The sequence below is a fragment of the Athalia rosae genome, chromosome 5 (genome assembly GCF_917208135.1).
Source record: "Athalia rosae chromosome 5, iyAthRosa1.1, whole genome shotgun sequence".
NCBI lineage: Eukaryota > Metazoa > Arthropoda > Insecta > Hymenoptera > Athaliidae > Athalia > Athalia rosae.
Window position 1 is genome coordinate 4,067,009 of NC_064030.1, and position 17,721 is coordinate 4,084,729.

Genomic DNA, 17,721 nt, shown 5'->3' on the forward strand with positions numbered 1-17,721 from the left:
CGTTAAGTTTTTAAAAATTTATAAACTTGTAATTCACCATGGCAATCGCCGCGTAAAATATCGGTCTTATATCGCGTAGGTTGAACACTCTGAAGTCGCACAGCGTACAATCATTTTATTCTAGGGACTCTAGATAAATCGAACGAAACACTACGGTCGAAAATCGAAAAGTGTGATCAAATTAAAGATGGCATCGGCTATGGATATCGACGATGAAGAGATTGATTTGCCAACTTCTAGTAGTGGAAAAGGGGAGAAAAAGCGTTTCGAAGTGAAAAAGGTAAGAAGATTGTTTCAGCAAGGTATTGCTACAAAACTATCTAACTTCCTTACAATAATAACCGATGAGAGGTGCTACACCTAACCTCTGATTCGCTACGTCATTGCAACATGCGTCAATCAATCAATGATGATTTGTTTTCAAAGTAATTAATCAGATTTTTGTTTCAGTGGAATGCTGTGGCTTTATGGGCGTGGGGTGAGACATTAATCAGAATTACTATGGATTAGTCGTTAAATTATTTATTATGAAACTACCGAGAATCTAACCAGCTTCTATTTCTGACCATGTACTACATTTGGCTTCTGAAAGAACCCTTCGAACTACAATTTTCCCTCATAATCCTTTCTGAATTTATGTAAATTGAACTTCGAATTCATTGATAACTGTAATAGTCTTTCTTTGTTGATGGATCATTGTCAACCAGCTCTGTCTTGAGGCATGCTTCTCTTGATGAATAGTTCGTCTGTTGGGTAATCCAAGGGGATGTATTTCTATCTTATTACTTGTATAGATATCGTCGTCGATAATTGTGCGATTTGTCGAAACCACATAATGGATCTATGCATCGAATGTCAGGCGAATCAAGCATCTGCTACTAGCGAGGAATGTACGGTCGCCTGGGGTGTTTGTAATGTGAGTAATATTTATTGCAAAAAATTTTCTGTGAATTTAAATTTCTTTTTCAGAGCAATTATCCATTCCCTGTGGCACAAATTTATGGAATACACATAGCTTGTCATTTTGTCTTAGTTATTGACTGTTCATATTCCATTTGCCATGTTTCAAATTCTGTTGTTTTCCCATTTATTCAGCTATTAAGTTATAGTTGTTAACACTAATGCAATTCATAATTTTTCTTCCGTTGAGCAGCATGCATTCCATTTCCATTGCATCTCTCGTTGGCTGAAGACGCGTCAAGTTTGCCCATTGGACAACCGTGAATGGGAGTTCCAAAAGTAAGTAGAAGACAAGTAAACGATATCAAAGGCTTTTTTCGCTTTTTAAACACATCATTCAACCCTTGAGCTCCTTGCTCTCACATCATGTCAGCTGGTTTGATCAAAACGACAATCTGTCTGTTGTTAACACTTTTTTCTGTTGCAATCTGGTGTATAGAAACACTCACATTATATGCTTAAAGTTCCTAGTCTTTTGTATTTATGAGTATTGTTTGTATTGATGCTCGAATTCTCTGAAAGAATTTATGACCATGTAATTTTGCGATGTATTTTCGGCTGTGCACATCAATTTGTAATTTCAAAATTATTTCTGCTTCTTGAAGTTTTTGTTGTAACATGGCTATTCGCTGGATTGTATAATAACTGATTACCGTGATTTTGTTTCGCGAATTCAAGGTATGGCCACTAAAGGGATGCTCGCAGCTGCCGCGAACAACGGAGCCTCCAAAAATTCCCAGCCCTACCCCCGTGTAACAAAATCAATCTCGATGAAATTTCTGACAAAATTCTTCTCTATCACTACCCCAAATTAGCAATTACTCTTAGCATGTAATATTACCACAAGATATGCAGTGTAATAATTATTTTCATTCAGGAAAGTTCTAAGTATTTTCTGATTCTTGCATAAATTCAATCGTCGTCTTACTGCGTTTTGTGGTATAAAAGTATAAAAATGCCTAAGCTTTTTTATACTCTGCGTCGTAAAAGCCTTGGCTTTCTCTCAACTATAAGTCATGTTTAGGAATAACGGTGCGATTGATGATCGTACAATTAACAGTTATGAAACTTGAATAAATTTAAATTATAAATTATGAATAATAATTTTATTTCTAAAAACAATTAATAGACCATTTATCACCTCCCTGAAAAGCTCCGATTTATACCGCCTGGTTAATCTATTGACAATAATTTATGTCATAAAAACAAATATCGTGGAAAAACCAGAAGTAATTTTCCAATTTTCGCAAATCAAAATGAGTTGCGGAAGAATTCCGCCCCCTTATAATATCTGCGCGTTAACTACAACTTACTTTTCCTCTGACTGTATGGTATACGAGGAAATCCAGTAGTGAACGGGGACCTTAGTAAGGGCTTCTTACCTCTTCATAAATGGCAGTTGATCTCCAAGGATCTAATTTTCGTTCTATGCTAGGATTAGAAGCCAGTCGTCGCGCTCTCAGCCTTTTGAGGGGAAAAGAATTGTCAACTTTCTCATTTCACTTTCAGATAAAAAAATCTGCGAATCGCAATATGCACAAATGTACTTCGAGAATTTCTTTCCCCTATTCATCGTACAAAATCACCTCACGAATCACCCTTACGTGAATTATAGGTACAAAGCCACAGAATATGAACACGTACAGACAATTTGTATCATCGATGCATCAATTTGATGCTATAATTATTCCTTTTCTTTCAATCAAGCTTACAGTGGTGAGTATTTATCGGAAAATATGATGAAAATAACTAAGGATCTCAACGATTGTGGATAAGGGTGTCTGCGAAGTAAAAATAATTCGGTAAAATATAATTACTCCTACTCGAGGTCGTTTAGGCTCGCGACATTTGCCAAAACTTTTACTAGGATAAAGCTGCGATGGGGTACATAATCGGATCATCCAGGGTGCAATAAAAGAAAAAAAAGGAAAATACAGGAAATGGCGCTCGCAGCTCTTCCGCGAATGGTTTTTGTCGGTAAAAGACGTCGTCGTCCTATCGCAAGATATACATACGTATTGCAGATCTCTAGCTCTTGCTCCCTTGCTGCGATTTTAGATCTATTTAAAACGTATATACCTGCTACCTGACCTTGTAGGAATGAAACAAAAAAAAATAAAAAATAAGACATAGGAAAATAAATTTTACATATGTACACCGAACTTTTGGCTCGTCGAGGGACCGAACTACCAGGCCCAGAAAGAGGGGGCATGTATTTTACTTAACAATGGGTTTGTCAACCCCCTTTCGGAGTTGAGGGATCGGTAGACCTCATTGTACAATATACTGTGTAGGTGTTCTTGCGGTGATGTTATCTGTCTTCTCTTCTTTCCTTTCTATTTATCTCCAGCTTCACCCCGTGTATCTCCCTTTTTCCTCTTCGTCTCTACGTGCCGCTTACCTGCTGCGGGAGATGGAACGCAAATGCGATTTCCACCCCCGTGAAAAAGGGGTGGAAGGGGGAGTTTGGCGTCGCGAAGGCCTCATTTCCGCCGGAAACAAAACTCGCGCCCACCCGTTTCGCCGCCGACAAAGACCAATCGAATTAAATACATTCCTGTTGCTCGACCAATCACCATGTTTTATCTCTCAATTCTCATCAGATCCTCGTGTTCTTTATTTCTTCTCTTTCTCTTATCCCGCAGCCTCTCTTCACTTGTGGCCGCAGGCGTTGGAAAATGCTGATTCGATTCCGTTATCCGAAGTTTAATCGCTAAATTGCTTCGGCAAAACTGCAGCAGTTTCATTTGTTCATAAAATACAGATATTGTACATTTAACATTTATACCTGTAGACCTAATCATAATACGATTATACTCGTATATTTGCAGCAATATTCCAACCAAATCATACATACGATGTATACGCAGCCCGATCATCTACGAAATGAAAGAAGAAAAAATCTTATATCATTCCTTAGATATACCAGTCAAACAATTAACGATTATTAGTCTCCGAATCCCGCATCCATTCGGTACAAACTCTTGCGCGTGACATCTCATTCGTTTTCTACACGTTTTTTTTATTTTTTTTGCAATCGGGACTTGATTAAGGGAAAACGGCTATGAAAATGTAGTACGTAAGAATTTTTCATTCCGCGTACCGCCGTTGGCTTGAACATACTTGCAGCGTTACAAGGAAAAACTATCATAAACTAATCTGATAATTCATTTTTCACGGTGGACTTTTTTATGACGTCTTCACACATAACGTAACGTTGAACTTGTTCCTTAATCAAAAATGAAATTTCCCTTTTTTTTCATCTTCTCATGTTCTTCTATTCCATCCTACCCCGTATGCACTTGGATTATAACTATACCTAGCGTGCTACATTGCTCCGTGAATTTCACATGCATCGAACACTTTAGACTTTTGATTTTATTTTTCAATATATATTCTTCTTTTTGATTTTTATTTTTTTTCTCATGTTTTTCTTATCCTTTTCTTGAAAACCTCCTCGCCTAGAACACGTCCATCCGTTATCCGCATCCCCGATAAATCCAGGAAGCGTTTGAGCTCCCGTGTTTGGCGGATATATCAAGGTTTCTTAGCGTTGTTTTGTATCTGTTCTGTCGTCGTACCGTGTTACGGGGTGGTAGCGGTGGAAAATAGACAAAAATAAAAGGACGACACGGAGGAGTAGGGGTGTGAGGTTGGCTGCGAAAATCCTCATCCCTATTGCACCAGGACTGGAAGAAAGTACACACAATGCAGTAAGTTTTTTTACCTGGACTCCTCTTTTACACGACTTTTAACCATCCACCGAAGATCCAGCTATACTACTCTGTTTCTCGTCCTTATCCTTACGAGACTGGGTGCGTACAGAATGTGAAATGTTGTGTCTACGTAGTGAAGGTTGGCGCGGGGGTGGCGCTTGTAAATCCTCGTTAGATCCGAGAAAAAAAACCGAACACGTTCTATTGAAAGAAGGGGTCGGCCTAGAGTAGCAGATTTTCTCTTCTTATTTTTTCCCTTCCTCTTTTTTATTTTCACTCTTCTTTTATGTATAGGCAGAGTCACTGCTAGCACCGTTAAGGCTTAATCTAAGAGCGAACACGTACGTTTTCGCGTTAATGCCTTGAAAATGATAATTGATAACGCCAAGAAAGTCGTATTGTCTTATTCCATCTGCGATGATCATAGAGAGAAAATCCCTGATACAATTCGGTTCGAAAGATTTTTCTAAAAAATGGAATTCATAAAATTAGATGGATAAAAAGTTATCTTTGTACGGTGACATTGGTTCCACAGTTTTCGTGATACCTAAGCATATATTCAGTGGCCAACCTCTATCAGATTTCTATCGTCGATAAGTTTTTGATTTGGTATAGGTGATTGTGTTTGCCTTGTAACAAACCAGTTGACAACGTCGAGAGCACTCAATGACAATAAGTAAATCAGAGACCTTTGGGTCTCCGGGTCTTCTTAGGGTCTTCGTCCAGGCTCCGTGTAGAGACCGACGAGCGTCCGAAGCTGGGCAGCAAAGGGTTGCTAAGAGCCCTCCACCAGTCAACCCCAATTCCGCCCCTCAGTCAACCTCCAATCCACGCCGGGTCCACCGCTAGACCACTCTCGCTGACCTCCGCTGTTTCCTCCTTCTATTATACACCCCCCAGCTCCGACCATCCCGACCATCCCCCTCCCCCCCTTCAACTCCTTCTCCTATTTCATCCCCACAGCCCGTCGTTCGCCCTGACGTGATTGCTACCAAAATGTGTTTACCGTAAACTGTATCAAACTGTCGGCGTATAGTACCTGCCTATGTGCTCGCTGCTAGGTCCTCGATAAAAGGATGCGCGACCTTTTTCTCCCATGTATACCTACGCACATGTACATGAACAGTGCATAGCACACATGTACACGTATTTCTTCATACATACATATCATATGTGCATATAGATTCGGACGTTCGCACGGTTTATTTGAACTTCCACAGTGAGTGAATACTCACTCGTATCTCTTCGTGTATTCTATATATACGCATATACATATGTATAAGTATATGTGTCTATCTATGGACCTTAATATATATATATACAGAACGTGTGTGTATCCTATGTATACGTGTTGTACCACGCGCGATGTTCTCTCGATCGTAAAGCCGCCACTTGTCACTTGACAACGTCCTTGATCGTGGGATGTACAGATCGGCGTGGATTTAGGATCTAATGAAACCTCTAGCAAATTCACAAGCAATAACGCTTTATACGCCTCATTCTCAACGTTTGCGATTATTTCTTAAATTTTGACAGTGAGTGAGGAAGAGAATTTAATCATCAATTATTTTATTGAAGAAAATATTCGAATGGTATTCTTTTAAAATAATCAGCTTCTTCCAATTTTTTGTAACCAACTTTGACACGGTGTAAATTGCACGTACTCACACGTAAATTTCTTTCTCATCTAAAATAACTGATACATTGATTTTGGAAATAAATATTTCCGAAAAATATTTATCCTACATACATGTATTTCATGTGATATTTCGAGTCCGAGGATCCTCTTTGTTTTTCGTAAAACCAGCGGCCTCGCTGTGAAATTGCTGTAAAGTAAAATAAAGTCACATCGCAAGTTAAAACCTTCTCGTGATTGTCTCGCAATACCTGCCACGGACGGTTTTCATTTATTCAAGAGCTGCGGTAGAGTAACGTAAAATTTCATTCCCTTGCAAATCGAGCGTGGGTTCTAAGCGAGTTTCTTGAACTGTACAACGCGTCGGTGACGTGCACGTTTACATATTGTGATCCGAAGTTTTTTTCTATTCTTCGTTCATTCATTATTCATTTTTATTTATACTTTTCTCGTTTTACCGTCGAATGATCGATCGGCGATGAAAAATTACCCGATCGTTAATAAGGTGTTTGCGATTGACTGGTCGGTCTGTATTTGTAGCAGCTCTTCCAGACTTCGAACAGACAAATGGCGGAATGAAATCTGAAGAAAATTGCGAGCGGCATCGAAACGTGGGTGATTATCGTCCAGGCCCATACACCAAAAAATTTCAAATGATCAGGTCGAACGCCGGCTCGAGATTTTTCCAAAGTGTTAACCGACCAAAGGGCTATATTTGCGACTATAAGGAATGTGATTAACTCCTTTCCTGGCTTGTTGTAAGTTGCGGACCGTCGTCTCCAAGCGACCTGAAAAAACATGGAGGAAAAAGCTATTAAAATTTGTTTCAACTAGCTAGCGATGTCGCTTCGCTCTAACCTGGATATAAGTTATTACACATTTTTCTCAAAGTATACACTGTAGTATAAGACTAGACATTTTCTCTACAGGGCTATGAATATAAAATATGAGCTCCACTTGTACTCGGCGTGTATTTCTTACGTTACGACGACGCTGCATACGGGTATACTTTTCGTTTTTTCTTAACTTTCTACTTTTTACTTGAAAAAGTAGGACAGTACCGAAAATCGGAAAATTTCTTTTACAAATTTCGGGACACATTTGTCGCTACCGCAACTGAATCGCTTTTCCAAAAAAAGAATTGAAAAAATTACCACCGCACGTTGGCGGCATACTATAGATTTACCATATAATACTTTCGGCAATATGAAGTGATACTCGCACCCACCGGACGTATACATATTTATCTTGTAACCGAGCCTGTGTAGCCGGGAAATGCAAAACTTCGGTACCTGCACCGGTAAACTGCGTCTGCAGACGACCACTGTGCTGGTATAGCATGTGCATCATGTGTGCACAGTTTAACCGCGAACATTGCGCGTATCAAAGTGCGGCTTCGTGACAACGTCATATAGTATACAACCAACACCCACACCAGCAACGGAGGCTAACTATCTTTGGTAATTTGTTGTGTGCATTTACCTTAATGAGCAATGTTTGTACGGTGCTTTGAATGAGTGCTAATAAATCGGCGGTTAAAGCGACACCCCAATTTGGTCCAGTTGTAAGAATTCCTCCAACTACGCCGAACAAGCAGTGCAGATAAACCCCCGCCTGGGCTGCTGCCAGCAGCGTGTCGTCTAGATTTTTACCTTTTACAGGTTTTGACTCCAAATTACGCATTCTTATCGCAGCCCCAACGGACGCTATTATACCTGTCAAATATAATTGAACCGGAACTTTGTACTTTTGTTGTATTTTGCTATATTTTAAGTTGGAGGAGAATCCTCCGATCGGTTGGGCAGCGGGAGAAAGTTCCTGAGTTATTACTCTACTTGCAGGAAGGAAAGCGTACATTTTCTAATAAAACTTTTTCGTCTTTTGTTCCTTCAACAATTTACCTAAAGTTAATAGCGAGGCTTCCAACACAGTAACTTGTTGCACCGCTATGTCCGGCTTTTCGTCCTTGAGAACAAAAAACATTATCAAACTGAGCACAGTGGCTGATATCACGAGAATTCCACCAAATAATCCCCTGAAAAAAGTAACTTCAGATTAGCAGAGTGAATCACAGTGTTGGGGCTGTAAACGAATAATTTGATCGTTCTACGAGTTATCCTTTCGCTTCAATGACATTAAAAATAAGTTAAGCGCTTTTCAAAGGACTCTACATTTCACTTTTGACCCCGAGTATACGCCCTATCGATCCCTCGCGGTGAAGGGAAGTTTAAACTTCGTATTTTCAGAAGTTTTTACTATCGTGGAAGCGCGAGGAACTCGCACAAATTTTATAAGAAAGCAAAAAAAATAAATAAATAAACAAATGTAGAAATAAGAGAAAAGCTAGAACTCGCCTGTGTGCGCTGCTGCAGTCTATGCTAAGCTGGTGTAAGGATCTCGTTGAAATTTCCCTCTGCGATTGTTTTTCGTCGATTTTTTTCCACATCTCAAAAAGGATTACGGCACAAATCAAGCTAAATTCTATAGTGCAAGGGAAAAGAAAAGGACTCGCGTCCGCGAGAAGACTCGCCAGAATACCGCGTTTACTTTCGTGCTCGTGTTCCAGTTGACTGATTTCGTGATGTGTTTCCTGTACCAAAGCCTAGAAAAATAACAATAAAAGTAAAGAAAAAAGAACAAAAAGACGGAGTCTTAAATTATACACCAGATAGCGGATTTCGTTAAATAATGTAAGTGCGCGATATTCTGGAAACGAATTTTCCTGCCTTTTTATTGCAAACACTGTGTTTCGGAGGGGTGGGTGGGTGGGCGTGAACTCATGAATATTGAGTAGCCATCGATTTCTGAATCGTTTTACCTGCAACCATTCGCATAAATTTGTGGCTATCATGTGCATTAGGCCCAATTTAGCGAGGGCCCCGTGCCTCGCAAGATCGAAGTCTGTGCTATTCAGAAATATAAAGTGCATTTGGGTGGTAACTAGTAGGAGACGGGTTGCTGGTGTTACAGCTCGGAATGCACCGGCGGTTGCCACTTCTGCACCAATTTGCAAACCTGTGAGAACTAGGGAACCCGCACCGAAACCAACTGCGCCAAGCCGGAGACAGAAACTCCCGTATTGCTGCGCCTGGAATTCAGGTAATGAGTATAAAAACTATAATTTCAGTTCAATCGTATTCTTCGTCACCCTTCTTCGGTTATTATACCTGCTGTATAGGCAACCTGCCGGTGTCAATTGGAAAGTCGTAAGTCTTCTCATCTTTGCCATGTTTTATTAAAAGTCTCTTTACAGCCTTATCCCTCATCAAAGTAATATAGAGCATAACGACAAACGCCACGCTCGTTAGGTACAAGTAGAGATAGAATCCCTGTGAAATTTCAACTTGTATACATGTAGGTACGATTTATACGTGTGTCTTGAAAAAGATTTCCGATCGTAAAATTGACGAAATGTCTTGGGAATATTAATTTAAAAAGAAAAACAAAAAGAACACGAGATGTGTATACAGTATCGATTAAAGAGTCGCTGATAAAAAATTAATTGCGTTTAGAATTCGTTGGAAAGGTGAAAGGATTAATTGGGTTGGTGTAAATCGAGAGACTGAAACGACTTTGAACTTCAGAAAATTTATATTATACGTATACTTTTCCCAGGGTCGGCGATGCTCGCAAAGAGCTTAAATAATGATTATATAAGGTATACCAACGGCTACTATACATTGTTTTTACAAACCTGATCAAAAGCTACAGGTACACCTTGACTAACGCTCGCTGTTACAGGAATAGCGACACCGACGACGACCAAAAGCTTTGCGTAAAGTGTACTCAGAGTTGACATAAGCTCTTGGTACTTGTGATGGTCAGTTTTTTCCAACGCCGGCGTAGGCGGTGTTAGCGGAGAAGGTAACGCTGAAATTATAGAATTTATACCGGTCTGCATATGGGCTGACGTTCGTACCGGTTCTATTTTTTAAATTTGCAGAAAACAAGGAGAGTTGAATCGACTCGTAGAAGAGTTCTCTCAATAGTTTGAATGGAGAAAGTAGAAGCTATACTATAATAAAATCTTCAGGTTTTTCGCGAATCTTCCTTCGAATTCTTTTCGTCGTTGTTCAAACAAAGATTGATTACAATCGCCAGATATCAAGATGGCGATAGCGCCGATAACGGGTAGGACAGACTCACCTTTGGTCATGTCCATTCCCACCAATGTCCCCGTTGCGGTAGCTACCGGTGTTAATTGAAAAGTCGAAGGACGACGATGTTCCTGTTGCTGCCGTTTCGGAACCTGACCTGCATTGGACGAGGGATGTTCCTGATCCTGTTCGATCGATATGCAAGTCGGTAGGGATATGTTGCTGCCGATCTCGTTTATCAGGGCGCTGTTTCAGGGGTAATAATATAGAATTGATTAACCTTTGTCTCAAAAATCTCTCCAACGGTTGAATCAAAACTAATTTGGACCGTGACAAGCTAAATCATTGCATTTGAATCAGACTTTCGGATAACGATTTCACACTGCACAATAGAATCAAAGTCTTATTTATATCCGTATACATCACGTTTTCAACGACAAGAGGGAAATGAACCACCCTTCTCTAGTCCCAACTGTCGCATGTCGGGTTGAATACCGGGTAGAAACTTACATCGAAGAGTCCTTGAGCCATTATCTCGTATTTAGTTGATTGAAACGAAACAAGGTGCTCTATCGTTCCGTGTTACATAAACGCGAATGATGTAGCATCTCATGTGTACAGAATTTTCCCGAAATATCTATAGCCCGATTGTGAAACTAGGTTCGAGCGTATATTGTAAGATTACAAAGTGGAACTCATATCGATTCCAATTCTGTCTGGGATAGTTCACGGGAGTCGCTCTTTTGTACTCCGACTCGAAATTAGTATTGGATAGAAATTATTACGGTTGAGGGAATTCAACTTTTCGATCAAAGGGTCATTTTGATGGGTATGAATACATTTTTTTTTTTGCTTCCCTTTATTCAATCACGAAATCAGAGTGTTCGTTAACGGAATAAAATTAAGCGAGAATCCATCGAGAAACCGACTTTTCCCAACTTCAATTTGCAGGTCAGTGCGTAGCTACAATTATAAAATTATCTGAGAGTTGTTGGTGAATTGAAACAATCGGTGTATGTTAATTTTTACCTTAATGTTATTTCACAATACACGCGTATAATTACCCCAATAAAACTCTTCTCTGATTGATAACAGCATTCAGCGCTATGCTTTGTCTTCGTAAACTGATACGTCTACTGTGACAATCAATTCTTTCCAATGTAGCGTGAACATCCTTCGGATCTTCGCTCGGCAGTCCCACAATTACCGGATCAGAGGACATTCTTGAAAAAAAACAGTTTCCATGTAAGTTTTTTGGATTTTATTTTAGTTTTTTCATTATTCATTCCATTTGATAGACATTTTTGTTCGTGGTCAATATTAGTTTGATCTGAGGAGCTTGAAATTTTCATTTTTCCGTTTTTTTTCTCGTACGAGCAACCTTTTTTTTTTATTTGCGCAAACCGGTGTATGCTCATTTTATTACAACGGACGATCGTGCGGGAGACTCGTTCATGTTAGCAAACCTGATTATTTTTATTTTGAACGAAATTTCGCACTCGTGATTTATGACGTGGTTGTATTGCAGCTTTGAGTTTGTTTGACGAACTAATATACTGTATAATATATATGTACGTACTATTGATTAATGTCTCCATATAGATACACGCGCGTCTTGGAAAATACACTTATTATAATTAGGGAAGACGTTGAAAAGTAAACACGTTTAATCGAACGTTGAGAATTTTGGGATGTTGAAATGTTGAAAATAAAACTGAAGTAAGATGCTGAAACTTATCGCAACTATTAATATTTTTATAGATAGGAGTAGATCGGAACGGGTTGTCGAAAAAACTCTGGAAGGTCCTCATTGAGAATATAAACCACGAAACGAAAAATGTTAGCATAAGATTTTAAAGATAATCCAAGTCGTTCGGTGTACCGGAAGATGTACACGTATAAATACGAAAATATACGTAAGGACAAGAGCGGGATAAGTAGAAGGAGAAAGATGAAAAAAATGAATAAATGAGAGAAATCGCTTACGTCGTCCCTGTGTGTGGCATTTTCTTGTCCAGTCCCAGTAGAGGAGGATGAAAAAAAATCTCGTTATTTGCGGATCCACAAATTTTTTTCCAAGGATCAAAGCGGATTAAGTATGAATTGAAAGTTCTTATTTATTTATTTATTTATTTATTTTCTGCTCTTATCATTTCCGTTTTTTCTCTTTTATAAAAATTTCAAACGTCGTTTTGGGCAATTTGGTTCTTTCAATTTTTCGTATTTTCCTTTTACTGTTTTTTGTATAAGGTTGCACGTATAGATATGTATATAAAGGTGATGGTAGCGAATCGTTGCGTCAACAATCTGTAAAGTTTATTCAGTGACAATACGACGACGGTGAAACTTTTGTGTCACTTCCGAGTCAACTAGAAACTTGCGGGTATTCTTCGTTTTATTCTATTTTATTTTACTTCATTTTTTCGTATTTTTTCTCTATACATTTCTTCTCTTATTTCGTGGGGGAAAACTTTGAAAATTTATTCCTTCGAATATTTGCTTCTTTGAATTTTTACCACCCCCTCTGCTCCTACAGGCTTAACGATACGATCCGCAGTTCGTTTTGCTTTAGGAGTGTTTCTTCATGTTTGCCTGTACTATAATCCTTTGACTAGGAATCTAATAGACGAGTGAAAAATTTGCCTACAATTTTACGGTACAAAAGTACAATACATCTGTGATGAAAGATATTTGTGCCATCCAATGTTGAAACTGTAATTTATACCGAAGCAAATCCGTGAGGCGCGCGTAGAAAATTTACGGGTTTAAAAATTGGCTAAAAAATCAGTAGCTTTTATGTACATCATTGTAGACGACGTATATATAATAATAAAGGAATAAAGTTGGCTGCGCGTAGGTCGAGAGGGAGAGAGAGAGAGAGAGATAGAAAAAAAAAAAGAAGAATTCGATTCACCCTTCCGTACAACAAGTTGAAATCATCCCCCCAAGTTTGAATCGGCGGTGGATCGCGCAACCCACATCCGCCGTGTTCCTCACTGTTTTGGTATGCAAATTTTTGTAATGGATTCCTCGATCGAAGTTCACCTTTTGCACGTTTTTCACCTTTCTCTCTACCCCCGCAAGTTTTCGAAATCTCGCCGCAATAGCGAAAAACCACTCAACGATTACAAAAAAGAATGACTAAAATGAGGGGGAAAAAAAATTTATACGTAGGTATCTACTCGGGAACATCTACACACGCAGAGTCGGAATAAGTGCGAGTCAAGACTAGACTTTCTGTGAATTCAACTCGCGAACTGAAAGGTGAATTGGTAAAGTTATCAAAGACGCGTCAATATTTAAGCTCGGTATAGCTTGTAGAAAATTAGCGTGTCTGTAGTTGCCTGCACACGTCGGTTACGTAAAGGCGGAGATCTCTCCAAACGAGGTATGAAGATATTGCTTTTTGAAATCCAAAATGACACCGATTTTTTTTCTTTCTTTCTTTTTTTTTTTTTTATTTTAACACGAACATGACGAATCTTCAGCAATGCCGACAGCAAAGTTTCAGCATTATTGAAGTGCGATGTTAACATATATATGTACTTGGGGAAACAAATTGAGAGTCCAATTATAGACGAGGCGTTAAAAGATCTAATTATTAGTGTATATAATCTAGTCTCTACAACATCGGAGTGGGATTCGGTTGATATTAGATTATTTTTTACTACCTGTTTCGAAGGATATTTCTTGTGGCGATGTTTTTTCTTTTATTAACAAACACACAAGAATAAATATTTTACATACGTTTGGAATGTCTAAAATTAGCCAGAGTATTTCCTTTTTCTCAGTCCGTATAATTGATATTCCTGTAAGTAAATAATTTTAATTGACAATCGCGTAATAATATGGAAATTATAATTGTTTCAAATTAACGAAGGATGTATAAAAGAGGTTTTTCCAATTCCAGGTGAAGTAAAAGGTAGACAGAGCTTTCAACTGAGAGATTGCAGAGTTGGGCAGGCAACGGAAGTCAGTTCACCGCTCATCTGCGTCAGGGGCGGTAACAGGGGGACCGGAAGTGCCCGGATATGAGCTTCCGGCGCGAACAATTTGCAACGTGAAATTGAATCATCGACTCTGATAATCGTCGCGTCTGCCGCTGCTCGTCCCGGGAATCTCTCAAATGCAATGGTGACTCGAGTGAAATTATTATACTCCACGACAGTACCTGAAACAAATCTTCTGCCTGAAATTCACAACTTATTACATTAAACAATCTCCGCGCGTTTAATGAAGGAAAATCAAAAGGAAAGAAAAAATTGTTGCGATACCAGACGTTCGCGTTCCTCAGAAACCACCTCTGACTTTTATCTTTCAATTTATTTATTCACTTTGCCTTCAGATACAACGAAATCGTGCGGTTCGTCGTAGGAAAATAAAAATAAAATATAGAATAAAATTTCAAACCTACTTTGCGAGGGGTAGAAGTTTTTCTGATCAGATTCGGATTTGCGGGTAAAATTGAAATACATAGTCATTTTTGACACCCGGTATGAGAAATATTTACACTACAGTAGGCGCAATCATTGCGCGTACCAATTGGCTCTCACCCTTTGCCTCCAGTTTCCGCGTCAACCCCCGCGCTTACAAAATACAAACTAAATTCCGCTATCAATTCGGTCACACTCGTTTCAGCATTCTTCTATCTCTTATATATTTTTTCGCACATCCTCTCTGTCTATCAAAATCTATACGTGGTAAAATTAAACGTTATATTGATGAAATCGTGCGCCGGTGTATATATAAATGTATAGTTTTCCATTTCGGGGCTTCTGGCAAAGTGCACGGTGCAAGTGATATTGAAAAGATCGATGTTGAGAATATTTGTTTTTCCCTTTTTCAACCTATAGAGACTTTGCCGTTTTAATTTTTTCAATCAAGACGTAACATTGCGCGTTGTTCATTACTACCCCTTATGTACATGTATTATGAACGGAAAACAGACGTATATAGAACTTTCAGATGAACCAAATTCTATCTCTGCGAGTTTTGTATAGTTTGATGGAAATACACCTAGACAATGGAGTATAGGGTGGTCCGGATAGATAGCTATACATATTATCTATTCACTAAATTGTCTGGCTAGTTTTCAATCATGTGAACATGCGTCTGACCAACCGCGACAAAAATTTTTTTTCCAACGAAACAATGTAATGGACACTCGAACTATAAACTCTATACGTTTTAAATATCCCTCGACAATTTTACATACCGATATAACTGCTGTATACATACACCCGGTGTACGGGTGTCACGTCGTACACATTCATAGATACTCTTCCTCTGTGGCAAAATTTATTCCAATATTTTCAATTAAAAGTTAGACAAAGCCCTGTTTGATAGCGAGATGTGTTCAACAACGGTTCAGTCGCCAAGTTAAAAATATGACACGTCGTCTCTAGTCAATATATGCACGTATACATAATGGTCATATACAATTTATACAACCGTTGATTGAAGCATTTATTTCTATGCACATACAAGCGCGTATATCGACCACCTCCATACATGTGGAGCATATTATTCATATGAACTATCGACGAGTCTTCGATTCCTAATATTTCTTTACGATAATCTTTTTATTCTCTTTATTCTTGTTGAGCGTTGATCATCAAAGATCCGTTCAAACTTTTTTTTCCGAAAATCAAAAAGCAGCAAAAACTATTCAGCCTCTGCAAAGTCTGGATTTTGAGCTGAGGATCAACATTTCTGTTTCACACTATTTGAGTGTACCTATTTTTTACGTATTTCGATCATTGGAACAGAAATTTGTCGACTCAAATATTTTACGACCAACATCAATCGAGATGTCTTATTTTTTTCTGTTCCGAAAAGCGAAAAATTAGCAATAACTCGGCCATTTTGAGAGATATCTCAATTTTTCCGGTACGAAAAACGAAATATCGACAATAACTCGACAATTCTGACGGATAGACTGAACCGATCGGCAGATTCAGATTTCAAAAAAAAAATCGCGAGCAGCTATCGATGGTTCCGAGAAAAACCACCCGGTATCGACCGATGCTGTATGATATTCGCGAAGGTATAGTTTGTTGGCGGGCTAATAATTAGATGCGTATGTACCGAAGAGCTAACCACAGATGTCACACGCCTGTCAGAAATGCTGTCACTCGCCATTAGGGAGACAAAGATGGCCAGCCACACGTGTGCAACTCGACGAGTTACCAAATAATTCGAGTCGACAGTCCAATATTACTAATAAATATGAACGAAGTTCTGAAAAAAAAATCCACACACACACACACACACTCACAAATAAAAACGAAAGATAAGAAGAAAACGTAACGAAGTAAAAACCAAATAAAAGTTGGACTAAAACTCTGATTAAACACGAACAAGTGTAACCACATGGATACCATTTATCCACGGCAATGCATAAAACATTATTTATGGTTTATTGAATTTGGTTGATGAATTTCATCTTTCCTTTCGTTTTATTTTTTTTTCAATCGTATCAACGTGGCAACCCGCACAATCTGCAGAGTATATTGCGTCTCAGAAATTTATTAATTTGTTGAACCTTGATTGATTACGTTAGTGAAAGAGAAATTTCAAAAAGTTGACGACGTAAAGTTAATAAAACTGCGAGGAAAACGAGTAGAAATAAAAAATTGTAAAAACAAAATGAAAAAGAAAATTCTGGCTAATTCATAAAAATCTTCTCGCGTTTAGGGGGGAGGAGGAAAGATGCTGTACAGTCTTAATGAGGTAGGATGAGGGGGAGGAGAGAAGTAAAAAAAAATCTTTAGGGAAAGAGAAGTCCGCTGGACTCTTCACCAAAGTAGCACGCATTCAGTGACGTATCTTGACAATTAATCAAAAAACTACCCAGGGAAGCAACTCCGTCGACGGTGCAGAAGGAGACATTAATCTCCCCCGGCATCGCACCCGGTGGAAGCTTCGCTCCTGTCTTCGGGTCGGCGAGTTATTTTGCTTTTTTTTTCTTCCATATTTTTCCACGCATTTCGTATTTTTATTTTTCCACCTTTTTTTTTTTTTTACCTTTATTTTTTCATATTATTTATTTTTATTTCTATTTTCATTTTTTTTTTATCTTTTCTTTCGTTTACGCAATCAGTCAAAGATATAAATTATACACCGTAGTGCCGAAGGAATTATCGCACGTCTCTCGTTCTCTGAAATGAAAATTTCCTTGTGAAGAGAAAAAATCAGAATAATAAGAAAATCGGAAGCTCCTGAGTGTATGAAATTTTTTTAAATCATTACAAAGAAGTACGTTTTACGGACGAGATTGGAGATGATTTGTGGAGATGATGAAAAATTATTT

At 38.6% G+C, this 17,721-nt stretch overlaps 2 protein-coding genes and 1 long non-coding RNA gene across 13 annotated transcripts; 2 read left to right on the top strand and 1 right to left on the bottom strand.

Annotated features, from left to right (window-relative positions):
* The first annotated feature begins 132 nt into the window (after positions 1-132).
* On the top strand, positions 133-2,058 carry LOC105690838 (RING-box protein 1A). Of its 2 annotated transcripts, XM_012408962.3 has the most exons (5): positions 146-280; positions 451-478; positions 795-916; positions 1,154-1,239; positions 1,639-2,058. In XM_012408962.3, the coding sequence occupies exons 1-5, from the start codon at positions 188-190 to the stop codon at positions 1,649-1,651; spliced, it is 342 nt and encodes a 113-aa protein (XP_012264385.1). In that variant the 5' UTR covers positions 146-187; the 3' UTR covers positions 1,652-2,058. The 2 variants fall into 2 exon arrangements, with proteins under 2 accessions (XP_020710887.1, XP_012264385.1); XM_020855228.2 differs by lacking the exon at positions 1,154-1,239 and having other exon boundaries at positions 133-280.
* A 4,268-nt stretch (positions 2,059-6,326) lies between these two features.
* On the bottom strand, positions 6,327-13,778 carry LOC105690855 (proton channel OtopLc-like). 9 transcript variants are annotated; one of them, XR_007278367.1, is made up of 11 exons: positions 13,324-13,778; positions 11,474-11,632; positions 10,459-10,655; positions 10,007-10,182; positions 9,480-9,641; positions 9,131-9,400; positions 8,667-8,914; positions 8,214-8,347; positions 7,795-8,027; positions 6,564-7,100; positions 6,327-6,502 (listed from the first exon to the last, which is right to left on the bottom strand). XR_007278367.1 is itself a non-coding variant. In XM_048655077.1 (11 exons), the coding sequence occupies exons 2-11, from the start codon at positions 12,413-12,415 to the stop codon at positions 6,810-6,812; spliced, it is 1,890 nt and encodes a 629-aa protein (XP_048511034.1). In that variant the 5' UTR covers positions 12,416-12,716; positions 13,455-13,775; the 3' UTR covers positions 6,327-6,809. The 9 variants fall into 9 exon arrangements, 8 of the variants coding, with proteins under 8 accessions (XP_048511034.1, XP_048511031.1, XP_048511030.1 ...); XM_048655077.1 differs by adding an exon at positions 12,396-12,716 and having other exon boundaries at positions 6,327-7,100; positions 13,455-13,775; XM_048655074.1 differs by adding an exon at positions 12,396-13,028 and having other exon boundaries at positions 6,327-7,100; positions 13,455-13,775.
* On the top strand, positions 9,278-17,058 carry LOC125500902. Of its 2 annotated transcripts, none has more exons than XR_007278369.1 (2): positions 9,278-9,411; positions 14,320-17,058. It is a non-coding gene; the product is annotated as an uncharacterized LOC125500902 (long non-coding RNA). The 2 variants fall into 2 exon arrangements; XR_007278368.1 differs by lacking the exon at positions 9,278-9,411 and adding an exon at positions 12,412-12,505.
* The last annotated feature ends 663 nt before the right edge of the window (positions 17,059-17,721 follow it).

Excerpts from the sequence above, each read along its gene's own strand:
- LOC105690855 (XM_048655071.1), bottom strand. The coding sequence starts at position 13,349 with ATGATTTCAACTTGTTGTACGGAAGG. Across the intron at positions 8,348-8,666 it reads GACTGCAGCAGCGCACACAG|GGGATTATTTGGTGGAATTC; the intron begins GCGAGTTCTAGC and ends TACTTTTTTCAG. Across the intron at positions 8,028-8,213 it reads AGCCTCGCTATTAACTTTAG|GTATAATAGCGTCCGTTGGG; the intron begins GTAAATTGTTGA and ends TATATTTGACAG.
- LOC105690838 (XM_012408962.3), top strand. The coding sequence starts at position 188 with ATGGCATCGGCTATGGATATCGACGATGAAGAGATTGATTTGCCAACT. Across the intron at positions 479-794 it reads TGTGGCTTTATGGGCGTGGG|ATATCGTCGTCGATAATTGT; the intron begins GTGAGACATTAA and ends TTACTTGTATAG. Across the intron at positions 917-1,153 it reads TCGCCTGGGGTGTTTGTAAT|CATGCATTCCATTTCCATTG; the intron begins GTGAGTAATATT and ends TCCGTTGAGCAG.